General features: G+C 38.4%; 1 protein-coding gene across 2 annotated transcripts; it reads left to right on the forward strand.

Annotated features, from left to right (window-relative positions):
* The first annotated feature begins 13,098 nt into the window (after positions 1-13,098).
* LOC133127783 (volume-regulated anion channel subunit LRRC8D-like) lies at positions 13,099-25,265 on the forward strand. 2 transcript variants are annotated; one of them, XM_061240947.1, is made up of 2 exons: positions 13,099-13,226; positions 18,701-25,265. In XM_061240947.1, exon 2 carries the CDS (start codon positions 18,703-18,705, stop codon positions 21,238-21,240), a length of 2,538 nt encoding a protein of 845 aa, XP_061096931.1. In that variant the 5' UTR covers positions 13,099-13,226; positions 18,701-18,702; the 3' UTR covers positions 21,241-25,265. The 2 variants fall into 2 exon arrangements, with proteins under 2 accessions (XP_061096931.1, XP_061096932.1); XM_061240948.1 differs by lacking the exon at positions 13,099-13,226 and adding an exon at positions 14,615-14,824.
* Positions 25,266-27,344: the final 2,079 nt, after the last annotated feature.

Below are 27,344 nucleotides of genomic sequence, written 5' to 3' on the forward strand. Positions count from 1 at the left end.
ATAGCAGATCATTCACCGCCGGAACCTACCACTGTGTGTTGTTATTCAATAATCATGACTAAATGAAGGCAAGTCTATTTTCCTGACCAGCATGTACAGATCAGCATACACACACTATTCTTGAGACATTTCACTCCAACTCCCAGCTCCTGTCCTGGTGTGTTTCCCATGTTAATTGCATAAGCTATGGAAATAAGAGAACTAGTACTTGAAACAGTTACTAGGATTCCTGACATGAAAGCAGGTTATATTTGATGGACACACAATGGAATTAAAAGAAAAGTGATTTAAATATCCATCATAGCACATATTTCCAGCTCTGTGATGCGAGATTTGGGGTGATTTAGCCTTTACTGGTAAAAGATTTTAAAATGTCCTTGAAAGTTCACCTTATGCCCATAAATATTTTGATCTTGTTTAGCTATAAATAGGTTCTGAGAAAAATCTAGAGAATGCAATGATCTGAGCTTACATGAATTTCAGCACTTGTCTCCAGATGTCCCGGAAGAGACTTTGAGTTCAGCAATTAGTGACATTGAATCTAAATGTCACTAATTGTAGTATGATGGACTTTCTTGAATGATCTACCAATATGGCTTGGAATGTTTTCCATTCTGGGGCTGCAAGACTGACATTTTTTGCGCTTTCAGTTGTCATCTGACAAGTCAGTCTTGTGCGGCATAAATTAATCATATCACGGCCACTCTTCAATATTGGAGAATCACACTAATTTGGGGGCAAACTCCACAGGCATGTTATCTAGTTATTTTCTCCATGTGGGAAGTCAATAGTATTCAATACAGCTAAGATGCATAGCAACTGTACATAATGAAAATTGTATTTTTAAAATAGCTGAAGGAAAGGAAAGCATTTTTCACTTAAAGTATCACCAAATAATTCTGTTTCACTTATACCTGAATTTCCTGCAGAACCCCCAAGGTATACACACTTGAGAAATTAGTGTCTTTTTGAGCTCTGCAATGTTTACAACTTATTTTACATTATTTTATCCATATCCAAATAAACACAAGTTCCCTTTCATTTTAGAGCTAAAAGCTGAGTGCTCCTGTTCCGAAATGGAGTAACTAAAATCCTGCCCCCTGTGGGGATAAGAATGTTGAGCTTATGATTGACAATTTATGGTAAACAGGCTTCTGTTTCTTTCAGCAAGCAAGCTGTAATGTATTGTTTTGTACTATGAATGATTACTAAAGTGTTGTTCTTTTGTTCTGCACACATGCACACCTTTTTTCTATGATGAGGTTAAAACAAATAGAGTCAATTTTGATAAGCAATTCAATGACATCGGTATTTTTTAATGAAGTGGTAAAACACTTAATAAATAGTCATAGGTGCTGCCTGGGCATCAACATGAGAAAAATAAAAGCTGTTTTATGTTTGGAACAACAAATTATATTTTGCTATAAATACACAGATCAGAGATGGTATTATTCATAAATCTTAAAACAGGTTCTGGTTGAGTGAAGAACACTCTTGAAGCAGCTGTATGAACAGTGACACGAGAAAGAACCACTTCATTTGCTGTCAGCAGATTCACAGACTCAGTTACTAGGGAACCAGTATACATACCCTTGATTACAGTACCTACTAGCTAACTAGCTAGCTGGCAAATAAACTTAAAAATTAGCCAAAGACTTAAAACACCCATCCCAGAATGCAACCACAATATCAACACAACAAATTTACAGTAAATGGCCAATATAATGAAAGAGCTGAAAATGTATTTGTAAAGTACATACTAGACTGCAGGTGGCAAATTCATTGTATATCATAGGCCTCCCGTTGCAAAGCTGCATTGGATTCGCATCTTGTCCATTTTAGTTGCAGGCCTAATAAGTGGTTCACTTTAATAATCAGTCACTCACCAGTTGTGATAGGGTCAGATTTCTACTCAGATTTGTACAGATGAATGCTTTGATTTCAAAATAGAAATACTGTCAGTGGTTTGTTTATAAGTGCTGCTTACACTACATTGCATTTGAATGGATCTCTATGGGAATCGGTGGGTGGGACTAGACTCAGCTGTAAATTACACTGTTAAATAAAATAACATTGTGCTGGTTCTCACAAGACATTGTGAAGTTTTACACACTACAGAGGGTAACAAGTGTGAGGTTCTTTGTGCTATGTGTGAAGGTACACAGCAAACCTTTTTGTTTCATATTTTCCATGTTTACTTGTTTTCACCAACAATTTGCACACTTGTATTACCCAAACACCATTACAATATAAATGTGTGTGTGTTTTACATTTTTTTACATTTATTTAAACATTTATTTATATTTATACAGTGGTGTTAGGTTCCACAGAGCCTAACACGACTCAAGGGTTAAATATTATTGGACTGTGTGTAGTGTGACCTTTTATAATTTAGCAAATTGAAATGATTTGATGACTATGTTAATCAAAATTAGGAAGAAATGCTCAAACCAGGCCACTGTCACAGATATAGTTCCATAAACAGTAATACAAGGAATGATCCTTTTGAGTCATCAGATAAGACAACTAAAAATCTGAATGTTTTTCTCTTGCAAGAATTATAAAGGGATTTCATTACTGAGCAATATCATGTTTTGTGTTTGCTGGTTATTCCGTGGAAACTACTCCTGCCTAGGTGGCAGTGTTGTGCAGTAAATGCTATTACACATTGGAACCCAGCAAAAACATCACCATATGGCCTGTTCCTCTCTGATTCACTTTGATCAAAATGGGTTCTGGTTAGTCTGTCTTTATACTGTGTTCATTATAAAATTATGAATTAATTTGTTTCCTAGATAGTATTTTGAGGGCTTTAGGGCCATATTGTCCGGAATCACGGTGCATTGACGCAGTCACCTGACACGGTGCGTAGCATACTGGGCATGGCTACTGAAACTTGACATTTTCCAAAGTCAGGCGAATTTGTACGCCCATATCCAGTACGCCACAAACCTCGCCATTTTCTTCAGAGTGGTAAACAGGCATTTTGGGTTAGCACATGTCTAAATAATAAAAACACATCTTGTTGTTTTTCAGTCTCTTTCATAATGAGCACAACACTGGAAACACTGCAGTTTAATCCTCTTAACAGCAAGATAAATAAATAAATACTCAGTGATGTTGGTAGTAGGCCCAATCGGTGCATCATGGAAGTATAATAAACAATACTGGTAGGTAGCAGAGGAACAACCTGAACAACCTGAAACTCTTAATTAAAATACATATATATATACACATTACAGCAAGTGTTTAAGAAAGAATATACATGTCCTTGCTACGACTATAGACCAACAGTAGAGTTATAGGATATTCCTGGCTATTACAGTTCATAAATGAAAATGAAACAATTGTTTTCAAGTTGCATTAAACCATTCTTCTCATTATAGATGGGTATAAGAAAAATAATGAAATAGTGTGGCACAGTCTACAATGAGAATAGCCACAAACAATTAAAAACAGAAATACAGGAATAAAAATTAGATTGAAAAAAAAAACAGTAAACAATAAATAAAATGTAACCGATGCATTTTCCTGCTTGTGGGATTTATAACAAAGACAAACTGAACAGCATAGTATCCATGAAAACTGATTTGGATTTTGAGTAGGCTGATGATGAGATGCATGACAATTCTGAAAGCCCAGAAATTTTAAACCGGGCTGCGACTCGTGCCTTTGACCTGGGTTAAGCGGGTTGGTGGCGAAGGGTGAAATGCGGACCTGTCTGACCGGAAAATTGCAATTAGCTAAACCAAAATGGCAATGAGCTACATGAACTTAACTGACACACCTCGAGCAGTGGCTCTCCTACGAGTCCCGAAATTACCAGAAGCATCTGAGTTGTCTGGTAAATTTGAAATCACACCATCTCGCAACTCAGACCAGATGCCGGCTGGAAAGTATGGCCCGTAGACTGAACCTGAGTGATGGAAAGAGCAAAGTGTGGAGGTTAAAAGGAAGAGCCCAAGAACCAAAGCACCCCTGTCATCTGAAACATGGTGGATGGGGTGTTATAGTTTGGGTATGTATGGCTGCCACAGGTGCTGGCTCACTTGTGTTCCTTGCTGACGGTAGCAGCAGAATGAATGTGTAAGTATAAATTCACATCATGCCTGCTCAGATCCGCGCAAATGCGTCAAAACTGATTGCTCTCTCTTTGCTGTACTTTGCTGTTCATCATGCAGCAAGACAATGATTCAAAACACAGCCAAAGCAACCAAGGAGTTTTTTAGGCCAAAAAGTGAAATGTTCTTGCACATAGCAAATAGCAAATACCCTGAAAGTAAAATATTCTCCTTTTTTTCAAACGAAAAAGATACAAATGAATGTACTGCTGGCTAGGGATATAATTTTATGCACCTATGGGGTTCCACCCCAGTGACAATCGTTTGTGCCTTTTTAGGACATATTTTTGTGCCTTTTTCCAATGCATTCAGTTTCAAAGCATTCATGCTTTATGCTTAATTTCTCTTTCAGTTCACCTCAACTTGAAATGTGTCACCTGCAAACAAGAAGGGATGTGGGTGGGGGGAGGGGGAGGAAGCTGTCTTTGCCTCCTTCCCATGAAGAAAGTTCTTCTGTTTACTTGACTTAGAACATAAGTGAATAACATGGGGTTGAAAGTGAAACTGTCGAATGTGCCTGGTTGAGTTACCGGATGTAACATGTCGACATGCTCATCTATTGCATTTTACAAGACTGGCTCCTACAGTAGAGCAGAGAATAGTGAGTTGGGAACCATAAGAACAGCAGAAATATTATTTTAGTTGCTGAGGTCTTCCTCTGACTGAAGGAGACCATAGAGGTCAAATGCACTGCAGAAATCTTGGCTGGTGCTGAACTATAGTGTACGTTTATTATTCTCACATAATAATTACTTTGCTGTACTTCTATCAATGGTTGTTTCATTCTGTAAATGTTTTTGATTTTCAAATTCTCCAGTGGACCTATAATTTGGCCTGTTAATTTTTTTTTTGTTGCTGTACCGCACATGGTACATAATTATCTTCTGTAATAAAGACTTAAGAAATATAAACTTAAAGACTAGGAGCTCTTAATTTCATCATGCAAGTTAATTCAGCTGAACTCAATCTTTGTGGAAAAGATTAGTTTTCTTTGAGGATGGCAGTTGCCAGAATACAGGAAACGCACACTGGGTTCAGCGGAGTCAGCATGAATCTTGATCGTCTCCATCACCTTCTTTTCATACTTTTTTATTTCCAAAGCTTGGATCAAGACTGGTAAGCTAGACCATTACACAAGGTGGAGCCCTCTCATTTAAGCCATAGTGTATATCCACTATCCTGCTGATCGAATTAGAAAGTCTTTCGGCATCAATAGATTCTGATCTCTCATTCCTGGTTACCATTCTACAATTACTCAATGTGTGTACCCACTGCTTTGTAATCATAAGATGAAGGGAATGTGTGCCCAGCAATCATAATGGCATCAGAGACCAGAGACAGATATTATAACAGCAAGCACTACAATTAAAACAGAGACTGAATAGAGATATTATCAATAGAACTGACCTTCATTGACCTATGACAACAACAGAAAACTGCATAATTTAAAAACACACTCTCTCTGTTTATATAGTCTTTGTTCATTCAGTTCATTGTGATTAAGGCTTTGTGTCCTGTAGCTGGCTTTCCCGCAGCTTTTGGACAACAGCTGTTATTGTGTTGTGAGAGCTTATTTGGCCATAAACATAGAGCTGTGAAGGGCACAGATGCCCCTAACACACAGGGCAGGACGTGGTGAAGTGAGGTATTCATCCGCCTTTTTATGTGTCATAAACAGAACACTTTTTCAAATAATCTCCAAATGCCATAAATCTTGCCCAAACAGCTTTAGTTTCGATTCACATGGCTGTTATCACCACTTCCTCAAAAAAGGAGTCAAGACCAGAAACAACATAGCAAAAAGGTTGTGGTTAAGATTGAATTTTTGTCGGGCAGACTTCACTAAGAGCTATTTTAATGGCCCATTGATTCCTATGCTACAATGAAGAAAGGTCACTTTGTTATCAGCTGTAACAAAGTAACCTGTTATTAAGTGAGCGAGGACAGGCAGGAACTATTGGCTGCTTTCTTATGACTTGTAAAAGAACTGAATTACATAGTAACATTATTATGTGAGTAATAGGAAATATATTATTGTTCCATTGACACTAGACAGCTTTACTGCCACTAATATTACTTACAAGGAGCTCCAAGTCTTGATATATATATTTTTTTTTTCTTGATTTGGTGAGCTGTACTGTAATTTTAGATCAAACAATTACAGACTGGTTACAGTACAGATTTTCTGCTATTATTTACAAGTATTTTCATACATTCTGGTTTCACACATCAATAAAATACAGCACTTTTCATACATAGCCCCCATGGCACCATAATATTTGGAACAAAAGGCTTCACAGGTGTTTCTGATTAGTCATGTGTGTTCAATCACTTCCTTCGTGCAGGTATAAGAGAGTTTTCAGTATCTAGGCTTTTGATTGCCTTTGAAGTCTGTTTTGACATTTGTCAAAGTGAGGACCAAAGTTGTGCCAATGAAAGTCAAGGAAGCCATGATGAAGCTGAAATGAGAATAACAAAAAACACTAGGCTTACCAAAATAAACTGTTTGGAATATCATTAAGAAGTCTTTCTCTCCATGAGTTTGGAGGCATTTGGTTGAACTTGAGCAGATACGCTATACACTAAATAATTCAGTCTGCTGCTGCTATCAGCAGTTGTATTATCAATGAAGACAAGTGAACCAGCACCTGTGGCAGCCTGGCTATGTCTCTATGTCTTCTTTGGAGGATCCAAGGACTTTGTATAAGTAGCCAGCCCGGTCACTCCTTCACACATCGTCTCCAAGATCTCCATGGACCGAACACAATTGAGGAGGACCGCAGTGTCGACGTCTCCACACACAGCGCTGCCGACATTGCGTTGCTATCGCGGTGAGGAGGACAACCAGCGCAAGTTTGTTTTGTTTTCTCTCGCGGCGCTTTGGGCGGCGAAGCAGCCATTTTGTTTCAGGCTTCACCGAACGTTAGCATCGATACAGGCCTGCATCTCTCTGCTGACAACTGGTTGCGTACCCAATGTTATTGCATTTAGGTTATATATTTGCCGGCATAGTTTTAGGTTTGAAACTAAAAGTGTGGTTTAAATATTTTGACTGAACTGTGTTTTGAGTGAATGCATAGCAGTTAAAGAACTGAAAAGCAAGCCATTCATTTGTGTTTATCTGTTATATTTCCATGTGTATATTTGTATATAACATATTTTTCAAGTAAATAGTTTAAACTTGATTCTCTTGGATATTTGCCTGTCTGTGGGTAGCTTATTTGATACTGAGAGTAAGCTAAAAGTGAAAAGGTTTACAGTAGCCTACATTTAGTGAATTATTTCATTAGAGCATTGATTAACACTAGAGAGAGTGATCTCTTGCTATATAGGAATTCGGGGAGCGCACTCCACACTAATAGCCAGACACGCTAGGGGGCGCTACATTTTTTTTCTCATTCAGCCTTCCTGTGGCTTCCTGGACTTTCATTGGCAAAACTGGACCATGTTGACAAATGCTAATAACAGACTCCAAAGGCAATCAAAAGCTTAGAATCAAGACTAGATATCAAAATGTGCATCAGGATTCATTTAAACATATTTAATCTGCTACAACATCTAACTGTAGAAATATGGAAATGACCTTAAATAGCTAAATTAAATCAACAAGCAATATCACAGTATTAAGAAATAATCCCTTGCATTTTCCTCTTCAAAACTCATGACTGTGAGAGTAGCATGAATTCATCCCAGCATGAGTTCTGGGGAGACTCCACATGCCTGTGCTGCTTGTGAGTTCAGCTGCTGTGGAGTGTTGTGGCTGTGTGCATTATTTAGAACATCTAGCAGCTTGGGAAAAGCCACAGTTTATCCTGTCATCAGATAACAGGGCCAGCTGCCACCCTAGGGATATGCTTGACCTTGAGGAATTAACCCCCCTAAGGGGAATCACAGGGGAAAAGACTGCTGGGGTGTCTATCAGAGTTTACCACTGATAATCTACTGACATTCCAGATTGCATCTGAAATTCACTGTGAAATTTAATATAAAACTATATTGCCTTAATTCTGAGGACAAGACATGCCGTGACACAGACCAAAGCCATTAAATAGGTTGGTGCAGCATTGATCCTAATGTCAATTAATTACTTCTCAAAGGGTGACATTTATTTTTCTTCTTTGTGTGTGTGAAAACATACAGTGCCCTATAATTTCTATGATTTCTGCCATATACTAAAAGGGGTAGTGCACCCAAAAATAAAATGAAGGTATTTTTCTACTTACCTGTGGTATCTGTCCATACAGATAGATTTGCAAAAATGCATTGTGTTTTCTAAATATTTGCTGTTGTTCACCCTGGTAAAGCAGACCATATGGATCCTTCATCGTGTGATTTCAAATCACCAAAATATTTACATTTGAAAAGTTCAACAGTAATGTCTCTTTCCAAATAGTATCCTGTAGTAAAGCATGAACATCAGCAGTGTTTATTTTCTGCAATATTCCATTAAGCTATTTTAGTAGCCTGTATACTACCAACTGTGTAGCAGGCAGGTGGACTGATATGGAACTTGAGTGGTGACGGGACAGAGTGGAATGCAATGTTTTGTATTATCAATATTAACCCTTTCCACCCATATTGTCCTATCAAGTCCTTAAAAACGATTTACTGCACACATATAGTTGAACACTTGAATTAAAGAAGAGGTTTGTACCATTCAGAAATTTTAGACAAATGTAAAAACATGTACATACAGTGTACACAAAAGAAACACTAAAATACAAAACAATTACAAATTAAAATTACAAAAATGCCTTATGTTTTTATAGTTTAGCACTGAATATCTCAATTTATAAGTCAATGACCAACCCAAATCTACTTTATATTTGTGCAAACCTTTATGCCAACTTGCTTACAAAATGTGGTAAAGTTATTGACAGCCATTCAAATTCAAAGTTTTCCTAAAACTGTGCCCAGATGTCCCAAAATCTCTCCAAATACAAAATATATTTTTGTCCAGACACAAGAATGATCAGAAATGCTTATTTTTCAAATAAATCTAATTTTTTGATATAAAATGTAAAGAGAATTAACCTTTGTGTGAGCTTTATTCACATACCTTGGCTGATATCTCTGCGTGGATGACTGAAGCTTAACCTTGCCAAGACTGAACTTCTCTGCATCCCTGCTAAGCCCTCTCCGACAATCGACCTCTCACTGATTGTTGAGGACTTCATAGTATCCTCCTCCCATACGGCCAAGAATCTTTGGGTGACTCTTGATAACCACCTCACCCTTGCTCCACATGTATCCTCCACTGCCAGAACCTGCAGGTTCTTCCTCTACAATATACGCCGTATCCGTCATCTTCTGACAGAGAAAGCCACCCAGCTCCTAGTCCAGGCGCTCATCATTACTGTAACTCCCTCCTAGCCGGTCTCCCGGCTTGTGCCATCAAGCCCCTCCAACTGGTCCAGAAAGCTACAGCCCGCCTAATCGCCAGTCAGCCAAGGTCGGCCCATGTCACCCCACTCCTCATTGGCCTCCACTGGCTTCCTACTGCCGCACCCATTAGCTTCAAGGCCCTAGTGTTGGCATTTCAGGCTGCTAAGGGGACTGCCCCACCTTACATACAATCCTTCATCACTCCCTACTCCCCAGCAAGACCACGCCAGTCTGCCAGCTCTGGTCACCTTATGGTTCTCCCACAATGAGCACCTGGCGGTCGAGCTGCACGTTCACACCTGTATTCCGTTCTGGTTCCTCAGTGGTGGAATGACTTACCTACCACTGTCAGGACAGCAGAATCCCTCCCCCTATTTCGATGCAGACTAAAAACACTTTTCAAACTGTACCTTAGTCCTCCCTCCTGACCCCCCCCCCCCCCTTTCCAATATCCCTATCCCTCTTGTCTAACCCCCCCCCCCCCCCCCAAAACTAATTTGCACTTACAACAACTGTATTTTTGTTTAGAACAGCCCTTCATGTGTATTTTACTAGTTATGGATGTGATGCTTCAACTTGTGGAAGAACCTATGCACTTGTTAGTTGCTTTGGAATAAAAGCGTCTGCCAAATGACTAAAATGTAAAATACCTGTATATGAGTATGTTTTTATAAAACATGCCCAAAGTGTCCAAAAAACTCACCAAAAAGAATTACTCACCCTAATGCTTTCCAACCAACCTGCATCACATTTAAAATGGAACTTTATTTCAAACTTAGGTTAACCACTACAATTACAGGTGCGAATGCAGCAATATTCCTAAACTGTCCATCATCTGAATATGATACATATACCTTGTTGGAAAGGGTGGGAAACCCTGTACAAGAAGTTAACCATGTGTGATTGCCTTTAGAGTCTGTTATTGCTGTTTGTCAACATAAGGACTAGGGCCACGATTCCCGCTAACAGTGTCTCTTATCGTTTTACGAAGAATCGAAAGGTATACATTACTAAAGTTGTTTACTTTTGTAGGCGTGTTCCCCGAACTATCACTTAGGCAGTTGCTTAAGGGATTGCTCCTACGTGCGAGGTTACTAGGCCCATTGACTCACTCTAAGATCGATTATGCACTCCATGCAGTGACTGCTTGACTGTGTTATGAAAGAAAGTAGTGTTATTTATTAATAAAACACTGCAGGAATACTTTATAATATTGCATTTATCACGACTGATGGGAACTTATTAATAGAATTAAAAACTTATAAACTAAATTATCCAACCGTAGGCCTGTATATAATTTTTGCCAAATTATACGTTTGTGGTATGCTGTGTGGCTACGCCAACTAGGAATACGCCTTCTTCAGCATGTTTTATTTACATTATTTTAATATCTTTGTCATGGTACCTTAAATGACTTTGCAATCAGGCTTAATTTGCCAGAAGCACCATCACATTACTGGTGTAGTTCACTATTTTCTCTGATTAGCTGACGTTTTCAATAAAAGCGCGCAAACAAGCAAAACGCACCAATGCGAAAACAACATAAGGTATGGCAGAAAAAAAAACAAAAGAAGCGGTCCCACAGCTTCCCAGCAAATGAAATGGAGGAGTGAGCTGACAACATCGATAAGGTATAGACCAACCTTACGAAAGTATGATGTACAGAAGGTAAACCTAGCTAAGAACGTTCCGGGAAACATGCTGAAATGTTAAGGTACAGCTTAAGGTACAACTTAGGAACAACGTAGTGTTAAGCAGGCTTCAAAAAACGCAGCCCAGAGTTGTGCCAATGGCAGTCAAGAATGTGTTTATGAGGATGAGAAATAAAAAACAAAGGCTTAAATAACCAAACTGGAACATCATTAAGAAGAAAGAGAGCACTGGTGTATGTTTGGGATCATTTCCTTGCTGTGGGATGAAGCAATGCATTTGGAAGCGGCCTGATAAGATGCTTCTCCACAATTTAGAATTCTGCTGCTGCTATCAGCAGTTAGATTATAAATGAAGGCAAGTGAGCCAGCACCAGTGGCAACCATACATGTTCAAATTATAACACCCTCCAAGTTTTGGCTCTTGGGCAGTTCCTTTTAACCTCCACACTTTGCTCTTGCCATCACTCTGAAACAAGACAATCTTGGTCTCATTTGTCCACAATAATTTCAAGAACTCTATGGTTTGCATTTTGCAGTCTAGCCTCCAGAGAGTAGTCACTGATACATCCACAATGAGTTCTCATGTTGACAAATGCCTTTAACAGACTCCAAAGGCAGCTACACTTGACTAATCAGAAACAGCTAAGAAGCCAACTGTCCAATTACTTCTGGTCTCCTAAAATGTGAGACATAAAATGTATAAAAAGGATATAATTCCTACACAGATCACCCAATATGGATGTACACACCCTCAAATTAAAGCAGTCATTCTGTACTTTAACCTCATATCCATTATTTCATTTCAAAACCAATCTGCTTGAATACAGAGTCAAAAGAACAGAAATCGTACCACTATCCCAATATTTACAGACTGCACTGTAGTTCCTTTAAACTGAGATTAAATACTTTAAATCATTTCACTTAGTTAGATTTTATGTGCAATAATTGTTCGGGGTGTCAATTTGACACCTATGGCTTTCAGAATAAATTTGATTACTAAATAAAAAAACTTAGAAACATGAAAGCAAATGTATTGAAATAAAAGTATATAGTGTTCCCATACATTTGAACATATAGATTATTATCTGTGTTGTTTATTATATGCAGCCTTTTTTCATTTTTATTAAGGGTGGCAATAATTTTGGAGCGCAATGCAGGCCAACTTCCCCCTGCAATACTGAGCCTGTCCATAAAGAAAAAACATCCTTCTTTCTCAAGTGCAAGGGTTGAACCCAGGCAGGTCCCACTGTGCTCGTCGTCTAGTTTGAACTGGCTGAAACCTGTACTTTCAGAACAGAGTAACCAAAGGCTCACGTGCCAAGAAATCGGCCAGGCATCCCGACATGTCAGCAGGATGGGTTTGAAGGTTGAGAGAGGGGTCCATATTGTTGTTTTAATCAAGGCTTTTGCAACAGCTTCTGGGATCCAGCAACTGTTCTTTGTGTTTCTCAGAGGGACAGCTGCAGCCCTCTCAGGGACAGCTGTAGTCACAAGCACCTGTCAAACCCACTTATTCCCTTATACAAACCACCTTTTCCTCCAGTATTTTGGCCCTCAAAAAATCAGAATAATCGCAATTAAAAAAAGTTTTTTTAAAGATGCGTTTTCTAAGAATTTCTAGAAACTTATCCTGGCAACATTTTATTAAGTCAGACTGCTTCATCACTGTTTAGAATACATCGGACCTGACTAACCGCATGTAGGCTACAACTTAAACCAGAATATAATATCCTTATGCGCACCTATGTACCTGATACCGCGCGATTCCTCGTGCAGTTTCCTGTGAGCACTTTCGTCGCTAACAATCTCCTATTGGCCCAGCTCTTCTTGTGGAGCGTGCTACAGTAGTGCAACCAACCTTTGGCCAATGGCTATAGCATGTTAATTCGGAGGTACAAATGAAGCATAGTCCAGTAGTTAATCTTCTTATTCGCAGTCATGCCATACTGTACGTTTAGCTCCTTGGGGTAACGCTAAAGGCTTTGTTTACATTCTGAAGCATGGAACGTATTGCTGGGTCGTATTTTTCGACAGAAACACCGAGACTGTGGATCTCATTCAGCTGACGGTTTGTATGATAACAGACTGGTTTCGCCTTTTTGTGCTTTTCAGTTTTAGTCCCTAGTATTTTATATAATGTTCAATATTTTGCGATGTATAACTAAATCACGCTTCGGCGTGGATTGAAAATAATGTAGGATACGTAGGCTAGTTAAAGCTGCGTGTTTGCGCCCCCCTATTAGTTTGTAGGATACAGATATTTCAGTTTGCGCTTGTGGAATAAATAAACCAAGGAACGAAAGATAGCTAATCTATATGTTAAGGCAGCAGAATTATATGGAAGCAATATGATCTAAAAGACTGATACAAATAGTACTTGCACTGAATATTGTTTTATCTCCTAAAAGTGAGATCAATTTCAAGTTTAATCGTAAATAAAGTGTAGGCTATATGGTAGTGCAATATGCTAGTACTAGGAGCCTTTTATAAATAATGCGACTAAAATAAAATAGGCAAGTATGTTTGCCCTGTTCAATTCATTAAGGGGTTAACCCAGATCCTAAGAGAATCTGCTGACATTGTGCTTGATTTGTAGTAGCAACAGTGACTTTGTTTCAAAGGTCTTCAGTTCGTCATCACTTAGCTTATGCTACTACTGTTCAAGAGCAAAGTTCAAAAAACACTAAAGCAATGAAGGTGACAATGAATATAGATACATGTAATGACTATAACCTATTTTGTAGCACTCTTATTACGGGCAAGTAGGCTAATTCACGCAAGTAGCCTATATAGCCTGATTCACGTTGCCCTGTAAACTCACAAACTGCCATCATGTAGCATACTTCCTGTTTCGGTGATGAATTGTTGTTATTTTCTTTATTGCACGTAGTAACGATGTTGACATTTGGATAAGACTATAACAGTGGGGTTTGAAAAATTGTTCGCTCTGCAGAGAATAAACGCGTATTTCCCTCATGCCACAGTCTAGGAGAGACGCAGCTTGCAAAATGTTTCGAGAACCGGTGCAGACTGGTTAGCCGTGCGCGAGGCACCCATTTAGCCTTTATACTTAGAATTGAGACGGAAGTCTTATTCATTCTGTTACCTGGAACGAAAGTGGAAACAAAGCTTTCGTCTGTATTCTATCGGCTCATTTTTTTATCTGAACGTTTAGAAAGGTGTAGGCTACAGCGGTTTGATACTAGCGTACACATCATAGGCTAGCTACTCTTATTTCCAGAACGCTCCAAACCGTGAACTTCCCGTAGAAGATGCCCGTGGTTTCCCGCATAGCCTACTCCGGATTACGTTTGAACACTGGACCATGAGTAGTTTACTTTCTGAATGTCGCGACCGTGCTCTCTATGTAGATTTTTATTCAAAGAAGGGTTTCGATAACGAAACTGCGAAGAAGTAGCCTATGTCACATTGTATCAAGCTGATTCACATGCCAGCCAAAGGCAGTATCACAATGGCGTTGATGTCGATGCAGTAGGCTAAGAAAAACAAAATAAAAACCACGATTCATGTATCACGAAGTATGTGTTCGTGCCCACATGAATGCATATAGCTTGACTGACATTAATATGTGTAGATAGAGAACGCTTGTTCGGAAGAGTTTGCTTGGATAGATAATTGCAGATGTCCAAATAACGCCCTGTCACGGTAAGTATTCTCCGATGTTTTCTTTCATATTGGACAATTAGCGTATTCGATAGTAACGTGGTTACATTTTGTACTAGTATTTTTTATATTGAGATATAGTGTGGTCTTTTTGTACCCAGTGGCCATCTATTGGTTAATAAACGTGGTCTGTAGGCTACGAGCCGCGACATAGCTTCGACACTTTAACGTGCGGGGTTGTGGAACAATGAAACTTATCTAGCTAATTATGAATACATATATCTGAAGACTTGATGCATTGTAAATTAATAACGAAATTCCTTCGTGTTTTAGAGAGAGGTTTATTAGTGGAAAATTCGTGAATTGTAGTCTTATTCTGAATAATTTATTTTCTATGTCTTTTTAAAGATCTCCGAGGTCACTGTTTCTAAAAAGTTGCTTGTTGTTGCATCTTCACATTGTTAACGTGTCTGCGTTTTATAAAGTCGTCTACGTGTTCTTGTCGCCCCCCCATTAAGTGTACTTAAATCTAAACCAAGACAATTTTCCAATGAACAGTTAAGTGTTTTGTCAAAAAAGCAATAATACATGGGAAGATTAATCTCTCACCTTTAATTACACAGCAGTTCACCTCAAAATTGTTTCAATTAAATAAAGATATTTTACTTAATGTCTAAGAAGTCAGTCCTGGGTTTAAAGGCGATATGCATACCCATTAAACCCGCAAGCATTCCAAATAAGTCCATTCAGTGATTTTTGTTTAAAAACTAATATAAAAAAACTTTTGATAAAACAATTATATTGCTTGACAAATGACTAACATTGCCATCTGATGAGTTAAAATGTGCATATCTTATCTCTACTCTAGTGTTACCTAAACTGAATACAATTTGTAGAAAGAAGTCAACAAATGAAATGAACTGGTATATTTTGTTAGTGTGACTGTGCTTCTTATTGTAAGACACACTCATTGTTTTATTTTCTACATCTGCATGAAGGGTGGTCCTGCGTAATGCCTGCACATCAGCCTTCACTCACTCTTTGATTTGCTGCATGATTTGCATCATAACAACGTGATATTTCCTTGGGGGTGCTAGGTAGCTTGCTCAGCAAAAGCGCCTTTTGCGGCGCATGACCATGTACCAAAGTCTCAGATTGAACCCGACCGGTGCCCATGTGGCTGGCATCCCCACAGGAGCGATACATAATTGGCTTTTCTTTTTTTTTTAGTTTCAGGCATCACTGTTAAAAAACCCCCCCAAAAAACCTTGCTTTTACCATTTATGTTTCTGCCTGGCTCCAGCAAAATGTAAACTATACTGCCAACTGTAACATTTCCGATGAAAAAAGCCTATATTCTTTTAGCAGCAAAAGGAGTAGGCTATTTGTATTCAGTGCAATGCAAGGGGACCTTTCCTCATGCATGATGTAAATTTACCCATAGTTCAATAACTATCAATACAGAAGGAACTGTTTTTACAGTCTTCTTGACCTGTTGCTGTCCGAGGAGAGCACAAGGAGAGGGAGAGGGAGAGGTAGGGGTAGGGGGAGAGTGACAGGCAGGGGGAAGTGCAAAGACTTTTATTTTTTTATTGTTCAGAATACTTTAGTAGCAAAATACAGTATTTTACACATCATAAGACCCATAGTATCATATAATTTTTCTGTCGTTTTTCAAGACATTTTTGGTGACAATGTCATCAAATTTGAAAGGGGATTTGTCCAGTATTTTGTCTGTCTGCATTGTTTCTAAGCATGCCAGACACTTCCACAATAATCTGTATCCACTCAAAAACAGAAAATCTTTTCTGTGAGTAAAATCTGTCTTTTTGTTTTCACCTTGCAGATGACAGTTGTAGTTAACAAGATGTGGCATACATTCCCCTCCGAAAGTATTGGAACAGCAAGGTTAATTCCTTTTTTTTTTTGCTATATACTGAAGACAATTGAGTTTCAGCTCAAAAGATGTACCATGAGGTGACAGATCTGAATTTCAGCTGCATACATTGGAGTTGAGATAAAAAGATGAACACGAGACAAGAGTTCAGAATTTCAGCTTTTATTTCCTAGGTTTGTTAAATAACTTGAAAAATATCAACTTTTGTATCAGACCACCCAATTCTTAGGTGAGAAAAAGTATTGGAACATGTGACTGACAGTTGTTTTTTGTTGCCCAGATGTCTCCTGTTAGATTGATTGGTTAAACAATAAATAGTTCTAAATGTCTACTCTTGGTTTTAGCCTAGGGTTTTTACTGTGGAGACTGCATTTGTGTTAGAAAATATAAACCAACATGATATATATAAACAACAAAGAACTGTCTTTGGGAGAAAAGCAAGCCATTAGAAAAGCTTAGAGAAGAGGGGAAATCACTCTGAGCCATTGCACAAGCATTGGGGTTAGCTTGTACAGCAACTTGGATACAATAGCAGTTGATGATAGAAACATTGTGAGAGCTGTGAAGAAAAACCCCAAAACAGAAGTCAGTGACATCACAAACAATCTCCACAGGGCAGGAGTGAAGGTATCTCAACCGTTTGAGGAAGACTTGGAGAACAGCACTATAGAGGCTATTCCACAAGATGCAAACCGTGTAGTAAGGCGAGATGACAATTTGCAAAGAGGTACAGAGATAAGCCATAAAAATTCTGGAACAAAGTTTTATGGACTGATGAGACCAAAATTAACCTCTACCAAAGTGTGGAGAAAGAAGGAATGCTGACTGCTTCTGGAGTGCGCTGACTAATCTTTATTGATGAAACATTGTGTATGCCAACTTACTGAGGAACTTCATCCTGCAGCAAGACAATGACCCAAAACACACTGCCAACCCAACAGGTCTTCATTAGAGAGAAAAAGTAGGTTTTAGACTGGCCAATTCAATCACCAGACCTTAACCCTTTTGAGCATGCATTTCACCTCCTGAATAGGTGATTAACGGGGGGGGGGGGATTCTTGAGCAAGGCCCTTAACCCTGCATTGCTCCAGGGGAGGATTGTCTCCTGCTTAGTCTAATCAACTACGTTGGTCTGGATAAGAACGTCTGCCAAATGTCAATAATGTAATGTTCCAAGTAGTTTAACACATCTAGGTGTAAATACCAGGAAATAAAAGCTGAAATTGTCTAATGTTACATTACATTATTACATGTTCACTCCAGTGTATTCAGTGTATTGCAAAAACAAAGGAATTGGTCTTGCTGTTCCAATACTTTTTGAAGGGATCGTATATTTACAGGATCCTAAACCCCTTCACCACAAATGTACAAAACCTGAGGGTAATATGCAGAACTACTAAAAGCAAAATTAAGCAAAATGTAAGCAGTATATCCTGTTGTCCTTTACTGTCCTCAAATCTATCTAAAATGGAGAAATAATGCTTTGTAAATCATAACTGATCATATATTTAACTATTAATTGTCTGTTTTGAACAATTAATATTTTTATCAACTCCCAGATGGATGCTATTGTGTAATGCATTGTGCTAGTTGTAGAAGTACATTTAACGAACACGCGCTGGTGGCACATAGAAACTCCATATTTGGCATAGTTGTGGTGTGTCGTCCACTAATAAGGCTAAAAGAGAGTTTTTGTTCCTTCTAATCAGGACAAAAACGAATCAATTCCTATTCTGTATGAGTGCTTGGTAGAGATGCCAATGTTCTGAAAAGTGATTGGTCTAGTTCATTCTCTTTCACTTCTCTGGAGGTGGTTCTGATGAGCAGACAGGGAGATGAGCCTAGTCATGCATGTCTTGTGTTAACACTTATGGCCATTATTATACTTGCAACTAACAGGATATATTGTTATAACTGTTATATATGTTTTCAAGTTTTTTTGATTGCAGTAACTTCCTCTGTGTATTCAAGCATTAAGTACACTTTACCAGTTTTAACTAAATTGTTTTCTTCTGTGGCAGGAATGTTTACCCTCACAGAAGTAGCTTCTCTCAATGACATCCAGCCAACTTACCGAATTCTGAAACCATGGTGGGACGTCTTTATGGATTACCTTGGAGTTGTCATGCTGATGTTGGCAATATTTGCTGGGACAATGCAGTTAACCAAAGACCAAGTAGTTTGCCTTCCCATTCTGGAATCTGGAGGAGGGCATGGAACTCCAAATGGCTACACCACACAGAGACCAGCAGACCCCACCGTTGCCTCAGGCAACGGAGGGATGGTCAACAGAGTGACACTGGCGGCTGCTCCGTTGACATCTAAAGATGTGCCCGAGAGTGTGATTCAGGATATGGAAAACAAATACCCTGGCCAGCCACAACCCACAGGGGTCCGAACCAACCTAGATTTTCAGCAGTATGTCTTTGTCAATCAGATGTGCTACCATGATGCCTTGCCATGGTATTCCAAGTACTTTCCTTACCTAGCTCTTATCCACACCATTGTACTCATGGTCAGCAGCAATTTTTGGTTCAAATATCCAAAGACCAGTTCAAAAATTGAGCATTTTGTGTCTATTCTAGGGAAATGTTTTGAGTCACCATGGACTACAAAGGCACTGTCTGAGACTGCGTGTGAGGACTCTGAAGAGAACAAGCAGAGACTCGCAGGTACAACCTCTTTACCAAAGCATTTTTCAACCAGCAGCGAAGAGGGAAGTCCAAACCAGTCCACCCCTATGCTAACAAAACCTGGGGTGAAATTCTCTGCTGAGAAGCCGGTCATTGAAGTCCCAAGTATGACCATACTGGACAAAAAAGATGGGGAGCAGGCCAAAGCCCTCTTTGAGAAGGTGAGGAAGTTCCGTGCCCATGTGGAAGACAGCGACTTGATCTACAAGCTCTATGTTGCTCAGACCATTATCAAAACTGTAAAGTTTATCTTGATTTTGTGTTATACATTAACCTTTGCGGCTGCCATTAACTTTGAGCACCTGTGTCAGCCAGATATCAAGCATTTGACTGGGTATGCTAGATTCCAGTGCACACATAACATGGCATTCATGTTGAGAAAGCTACTCATCAGCTACATTGCCCTCATGTGCGTGTATGGCATGGTGTGTATATACACCCTCTTCTGGTTGTTCAGACGCTCCCTGAAGGAGTATTCCTTTGAGAAAGTTAGAGAGGAGAGCAGCTTCAGTGACATTCCAGATGTTAAGAATGACTTTGCTTTCCTTTTGCACATGGTTGACCAGTATGACCAGCTGTACTCAAAGCGGTTTGGGGTCTTTCTCTCTGAAGTCAGTGAGAACAAGCTGCGGGAGATAAGTCTGAACCACGAGTGGACTTTTGAGAAGCTCCGCCAACACGTGACTCGCAATGCCCAGGACAAGCTGGAGCTCCACCTCTTCATGCTCTCTGGAGTACCCGATGCTGTATTTGACCTCACTGACCTGGAGATTTTAAAACTGGAGCTGATTCCTGAGGCCAGGATCACAGCAAAGATTTCCCAAATGATCAATATTCAGGAGTTGCATTTCTATCACTGTCCGGCCAAAGTCGAGCAGACCGCATTTAGTTTTCTCCGTGATCACCTCCGGTGCCTTCATGTGAAGTTTACAGACGTTGCAGAGATTCCCACTTGGGTATATTTGTTGAAGAGCTTGAAGGAATTGTACTTAATAGGCAACTTAAACTCTGAAAATAACAAAATGATAGGTTTAGATTCCCTACGAGATCTCCGGCATCTAAAGATCTTGCATCTTAAGAGCAACCTCACTAAGATCCCCTCAAACATAACTGACCTGTCTCCTCATCTCAACAAACTGGTGGTGCATAATGATGGCACTAAACTGATCGTACTTAACAGCTTGAAGAAAATGTTGAACTTAAGTGAGCTGGAGTTGCATAATTGTGAACTTGAGCGAATCCCCCATGCTATTTTTAGCTTGATTAACCTGCAAGAGCTGGATTTAAAATCCAATAATATTCGCACCATCGAGGAGATAATTAGTTTCCAGCACCTCAAGAGGTTGACTTGCCTCAAACTGTGGCATAACAAAATAATCACCATTCCGTTGTCTGTAAGTCATGTCAAAAACCTTGAGTCACTCTACCTTTCATACAACAAACTAGAATCTCTACCCACGCCCTTATTCGGCCTCCTTAAGTTGAGATACTTGGATGTCAGTCATAACTCCATTACGGTCATCCCACTTGAAGTGGGGTTCCTGCAAAATCTTCAGCATTTTTCCATCTCAAGCAACAAGGTGGAGTTGGTTCCCAAACAGCTCTTCAAGTGCACCAAGCTCAAGACTCTTTGTCTGGGTCAGAACAGCATCTCTGCCATTCCTGAGAAAATAGGCCAGTTAGTTCAGCTCTCACACCTGGAGCTGAAAGGAAACTGTTTGGACCACCTCCCATTCCAGCTGGGGCAATGTCGCCTCTTACGGAAAAATGGCCTCATCGTTGAAGACCATCTTTTCGACACTCTGCCTCTTGAAATTAAAGAAAACATCAATCAGGAATCCAATATGAGCTTTGCAAATGGGGTATAGGTGCCATGAAGCTGATTGATCTCTTGTCTTTGGTTAGTATGTCATTTTAGCCTTGTTTGATGCCATCACAGAGAGGGCACAAGCTCACATGCATATAATTCTGGTCAGAATTCATTGGAAGGCTTGGTGCGCATGGATGATTCTATGTGAATAGATGGATAGTTCAACTTGCAGGACAAATAGCCATTTGCTGAAAAGTGCAGATTCCATCTTGCTTTGGGAATTGTCAGAACACTGGCATTTTGGGTTCTGCTCCCAGTAGTTACAATGGGCCTCATGCAAGAACCACTTCCACGGACAGATTTATTCTTAAATTGCTTGTACATAAGAAGAGAACTTGCCGCATCCACAAATCTTCTTGTAAATCTTTTTGTAGGTCGGAACTAAATGAGTGGTCCCAACCTGTTGTACGAATCATATAAGCAAGGCATTCCATTTATTTTCTATGGAGAGGCTCACAGTGTATGACAGACACAGTCCAGCAAGTGCAGTGATACATTTGACGGTTCAGTATTTTGCATACATGCAAATGCAATGCGTCCAGTGTAGCTCGCCTAGCTCACAACAAACTAGGCACTGCAGATCAAATATGAATCAAGATTTAGAACTGCATTGCTTATTTATTGCTTCAAATGTTTTCAGAATTTTTGTGGTCTATTTAAACCAAAACCAATGAACACAATCTACCCAGTCAGCTGCTGACAGCGTTCCACTACCTTGTTCCTGATGTTCCCATTGAGATGGAACCCACCTACAGTACCACCTAGTAAATGGACATATTGGGGGTCCTATATATATATATATATTTTTGTGAATTAATCTTCCGAACACGCCTAGTCTTATATAGCATTTTGGTAGTGTCAATTATGCCAATTCACTATTCTCATGCATGCATGCTCATTTAAGAACAGGTGGTTATTTAGGGCAGTTTTCTGAAGTTAGGAGCATTTGTTGAATCCAACATGGCACACTTGTACGAGCCATATGAAAGAAAAGTATGGTATGAGAAATTTATGATAAGAATAAAAAGATGTTCTTGCATGACGCCCATTGATTTGAAGATAGCAATTAGGTTTTATTGAGAAAATGTCGGCATGTCTGTAAAAAAGGAAAATAATTGTACAAAAATAGGAATTCAAAATACCAGGGCTGAAAGCAGCTTTGCTTTGCCGTTTTATTATATTTATCATATAGTTTTACCATAAGACATTAGTACTTCAGAACCTGACCTTGTACCAATTACAGAAATTGTGATGGATCTTCTGATGGATGGTTTTGAATTCTGCAAAATACATCGTTCTGAATATTTATACATGCAAACAAGGCTTGTCTAAACAAAACTGCCTTAAAACATTTCAAAGTCAGCTTCCTGGTGATGTCATCTTTAGCCCTTTAATAGTCTTCGAGGAAACAAGGAAGAATATAGTGCATACAGTGAAGATGAATTCATGAGCACAATAGGTGAACCAAGAGCATGTTCTCGAGATGCTATGTTGAGAAAGGAATCGCCCCTCCCTGCATGGATCCCTATGCCTCTGCCTGTATAATCTTCTGTGTGTGTTTGTGGACAAAGGTAGCACAGTGGTTGGCACAAAAGGAGGTTAGGATGGGTTGCTAGGATGGGTCAAATGCTAGAGGACAAATTACCCCCCCAGTCTTCCTTTAATTTGTTCATATACTGTACATGGTGAACCTACAGTAGTGCAAAGTAAGATGGGATTTTACTTGGAGCTTACTAAAAATACCCATAATTTTCTTTCACTTCAAATTCCCAAGCCGGTTTCCTCCCGTGTTTATTTCCGATTGGAGTGTACAACAGCAGGTGCACTCAAATCCTTCATGGGTTTTTGTTATAGCAGTGGATTCAGTTCAGTTGTATTTCAGCTTCATTATATTTCTGCCATTACTGCATATTGTATGGTGCTTTATCATGGTACTTCTACAAATTGCTATCACAGTGAATTTATGTGAAATACATTTTTCAAGGTCCTATATTTTTTTCTGAAGTCAAAAGGCAGGGTTAATCGATTAAGCGGTTTACCATAACAGACACCTGAAATAGCCAACATCTTTTTTTTTTATGAAATCCTGCATTATAGCATAAGCTATAATTAGTTGAAAACATAACTGTTAGTTATGCATGCAATAAAAACGAATGTCGCAAGGAACATTATTATACATTTTATAATAGATCAGTGGCCAGTTTAACTTGCAGAAGTCTATTACTGCATTTTGCAATTCTGCAATGAGAAACACAATAAAATCTACACATTGTTTGTATAGATAGAACATCATATTAGCCCACTTCTTATAGGAGATGTGTATGTTCTCTTTGTGAAAGCACTGCCTTCTGTGGGTGCTCAAAAATGGCAGGCAGTCGTCATGAATGTCACGGAATCTCTTTGTATAGCACAATATGAGGAAGTATGAATAATGTAATGCTCAAAATGTGGTATTGCACATGCAGGTGTCTGTGAAAACGTGATAAATTGTTATGAACTTGGAAATGATTATATCATTCATGACAAATGCTATGCTATGACGGTACTGACATGCATACACAGCAAGTCCACTTGCTCACATATTTAGAAGGCTGAATGGCGGAATGTCTCTCCATTTGGCTAAACTATTGTGATGTTAGGTTTATAGGCCATTAATTTGAGCTTGTAACGTTTCCATGTTTTTAGAAGCTGCAAAAGATTTGATTAGTCAGAAAATGTGTTTTTGTTTTTATATTTTTGTGATAATGTTTGATAAAACCAAATTTTAAAGAATGAGCTTTATATGAGTATTAAAGGAAAATGCACTGCAAAAAAGTCTGTCTTACAAGAGCTTTAGTCCTGTATTGAGACTTAAAATCTTTTTTTATGCCAAGTAGAAAATATTGACTTGCTTTAAGTTACTGTTTGCTTAACAAGTACATTTTCTTACCCCATTGGCAAATCTTGAAATGAGTCAAAATGTTTCAAATGTTTTCAAAATGTTTCAAATGTTTTGTATTTTTCAGCAAAAAGGTAATCGAACTAAGATTTTAAGTCTAAATATGAAACTAAAATACTTGTTGAGACTGACTTATTTTTTGGTTTTTGTAGTGTTCTGACAGTTGTTGGGGATGAGACAACCCTAGGAACAGAATTAGTCTGGAGAAATCTTAGAGGGAATTATTCATTGGGACAATGAATCCTCATTCATTCTCAGCCTTTTTTTCATTTTAGAAAATGAAAGCTTGATTTCTGTTTGAGAATGTCATTGTACTTTTTTACATTAGTACTGTAACTGAGTGTACTCAATGCAGTTTTAGTACAAAATCATTGTAATTCTTTCATTAACAAAAGCAGGAGTCTCTTGTATGAGGCTGTCTATGAAATGTCTTTGTTGTTTTCCCCTAGGTCATAGTGTACTTACTGCTTTCAAATGAAACTGATTTCTGTTCATTTGAGTTTATTTAAATGGCACTGTTGCGAGAGAACAATATGGCACAAACATTCTATTTTATAAGGTAATATTTGGAAAACCTCTGTATAATCTTAATGTATTTTTCCCTCTTTGAAATGGCATTTTTTGAGTTGCATTGACAGTTATTAGACGATATGTTGTTCGTAGACAACATGCTGTCCTATAACTATCAACGTACCTCACTGACATGAACAAATTTGAATCGCTTTTTGCTTAAATGATCATGTTTTTAAGGTAAATCAAATATTTATTTAAAAATAAATAATTCCAAAAATCTTTTACATTTGGTTGAATTGAACTTGTTTCCATCCTGTCAAAAACTGCATTATGCATATTATACATGGCTCAATACCAATGCAACTGTGTTGCAGGTGTCATATCGTGATCGTCAGAGTTCCTTTCCATGTACCTACTTGAGCATAAACACAGGGATGCATTCAAATTTGGCACAACAATCAGTGTTGCTAATTTATTTCACAGAAGAATCAAATCACTCCAGTAAGTTCATACTGTTAGTTTGATTTTGAAAATGCTGTATTTTTATAAACAATAAATACAGTGAAATTAGACCACGTTGTTTTGTCTTTGTTCAATTTCAGCGTATACTGGACAATCTTGTTAGTAGAATTGGATTTTCTATAAAAATGCATTATCCTGAATTCAAAAATACTGCACTTGAATTCGGCACAGCACAGTGTATTAGCCTGTCTCTCAGCTTTTTCCTCTTCTGTTCATTAGTCTTTAACTAATTTGGTGGAAGCCAAAAATGGAAACTTGACAAGGTCTTGAATACAGGCAACTCAATATGTACCACTTTTCAAATTGGTCCCAGTCAAGCTCATTCACTGGTTATTAGCCTGGTTTCCATAAAGTGAATATCTACCTCACATATATCTACCTACTCTAGCTGTCAGTTCATTTTCTTTTGAATATTTGTATTAGTTTTCAGATTTGTTGTCCAGCATAAAGCATTGCAGTGAAGAAGACCTCATACAGATTCAACCCTCCCATCCCCTCCCCACACACCCACGTGGCCACAGGCCCCAAAAAGGGAAGAGAAAAAGGGAAGTATCAATAAAAATAAAATATATCTGCTGTCAATTTCTGGCTAACACAGATGACAAAATGATGTAGCATTTCCCTCCAATAATAATAATCTGCGAGAATTATTCATTTCCTGTAGGGCTTGTGTGTTCTGTGATTGGTGTGGTTGGATAATGTTACTACAAGCACCTTTTTCTAAACAAAGACCCACCATGCTTATTCCGTTATGAACACGTTTTGTTGTGCAATTTCCATGTGATAAAACACTGATGGTTGGCATTAGGCGTATGCACTTTGGTCTTCAAATAGCACCACATTCTTTGCGTTCAATTAAACTTTGTTTCATACTGAGTACAGAAAATAATGCTGTTGTTGACATGTAGGACTAAAAAATATTGATGTGAATTATATTTATATATACCTATCAACCACAGCATTAAAACCACCTGCTTAAACCCAGATTTGTCATGGTTAAAGATGCTTTAAACTGTATAAACCTGTCTATAAACACTTAATATGTCATATGATATGTGTACTTATATAAGCAGATAATCAAAAATTTAAATAAAAAAATAAAAGACCACTCGCCATATTGCATGGCATCTAATCCTACATCATTTTCATTCTCTTCCCTCCATTGGAATTGCATGTGGTGAAACTTATGTAGGAATAAAGCCCATGCATTTTGAAATATGGCAGGTGGTCTTTATTTGTTTAAATAAAAAAAAATACTACAGGTCTTGGAGCACCTTTTAAGATAGATGTGACGTGATCATGAACACCAGTAAATACCAAGATATTTAAATGGCGAAATAATGCAAAATAAGTAATTCAACTCACATACGATTATCTGCTTATATGAGTACACATATCACATAATTCAATATTAAGTGTTTATAGACAAGTTTATACAGTTAAATCATTTTTAATCATGAAAAAACTGGTTCAAGCAGGTGGTTTAAAGGTTGTGGCTGATCGGTGTAGGCTGTTAATCGTTAGAACAACTACATTGATAGAACTATTTTGATTCTTAATAAAGAATCAAATAATTCAAACGTTTTATGAAACAGGAATGCGGCTGACTGGTGAAAATGAGGCATTTAGAACAGAATCCATGAATCCATTCATCTACACGATGGTCCTAGAGCTCCCTCTAGAGGACAAAGAAAATCATTGCTACATTTCCTCCTTTCAATGTAAACTTGGAGCAAGACGGAAAAATAGAACAGATGAAAATGTAAAAAAATAAAGTACGAATAAATTGGCTTAGTACTTAGTAAGTGGTTGCTTTTGGTAGCAAAACATGTTCTTGCCACATTATTAATCACACTTAGGCAATAGAAATGCCATTGGAACTTATTCAAGATTAATGCAGAAAACTTATACTTAATATACTAATATAATACTTAATAATAATACTATATTATACTTAATATAATAAATATACTTACTCCTTGTCAGGCCATGGGGGTGTCCTGGAGCCTATCCCAGCATGCATTGGGCAAGAGGCAGGAATAACCCTGGACAGGTCAGCAATTCATCAGTATAATGATATGAGTGTATTAAATAGTTTGCTTTTAGAACCAAAAAACTTGCTATTGTAA

This window comes from Conger conger, chromosome 4, assembly GCF_963514075.1.
Source record: "Conger conger chromosome 4, fConCon1.1, whole genome shotgun sequence".
NCBI lineage: Eukaryota > Metazoa > Chordata > Actinopteri > Anguilliformes > Congridae > Conger > Conger conger.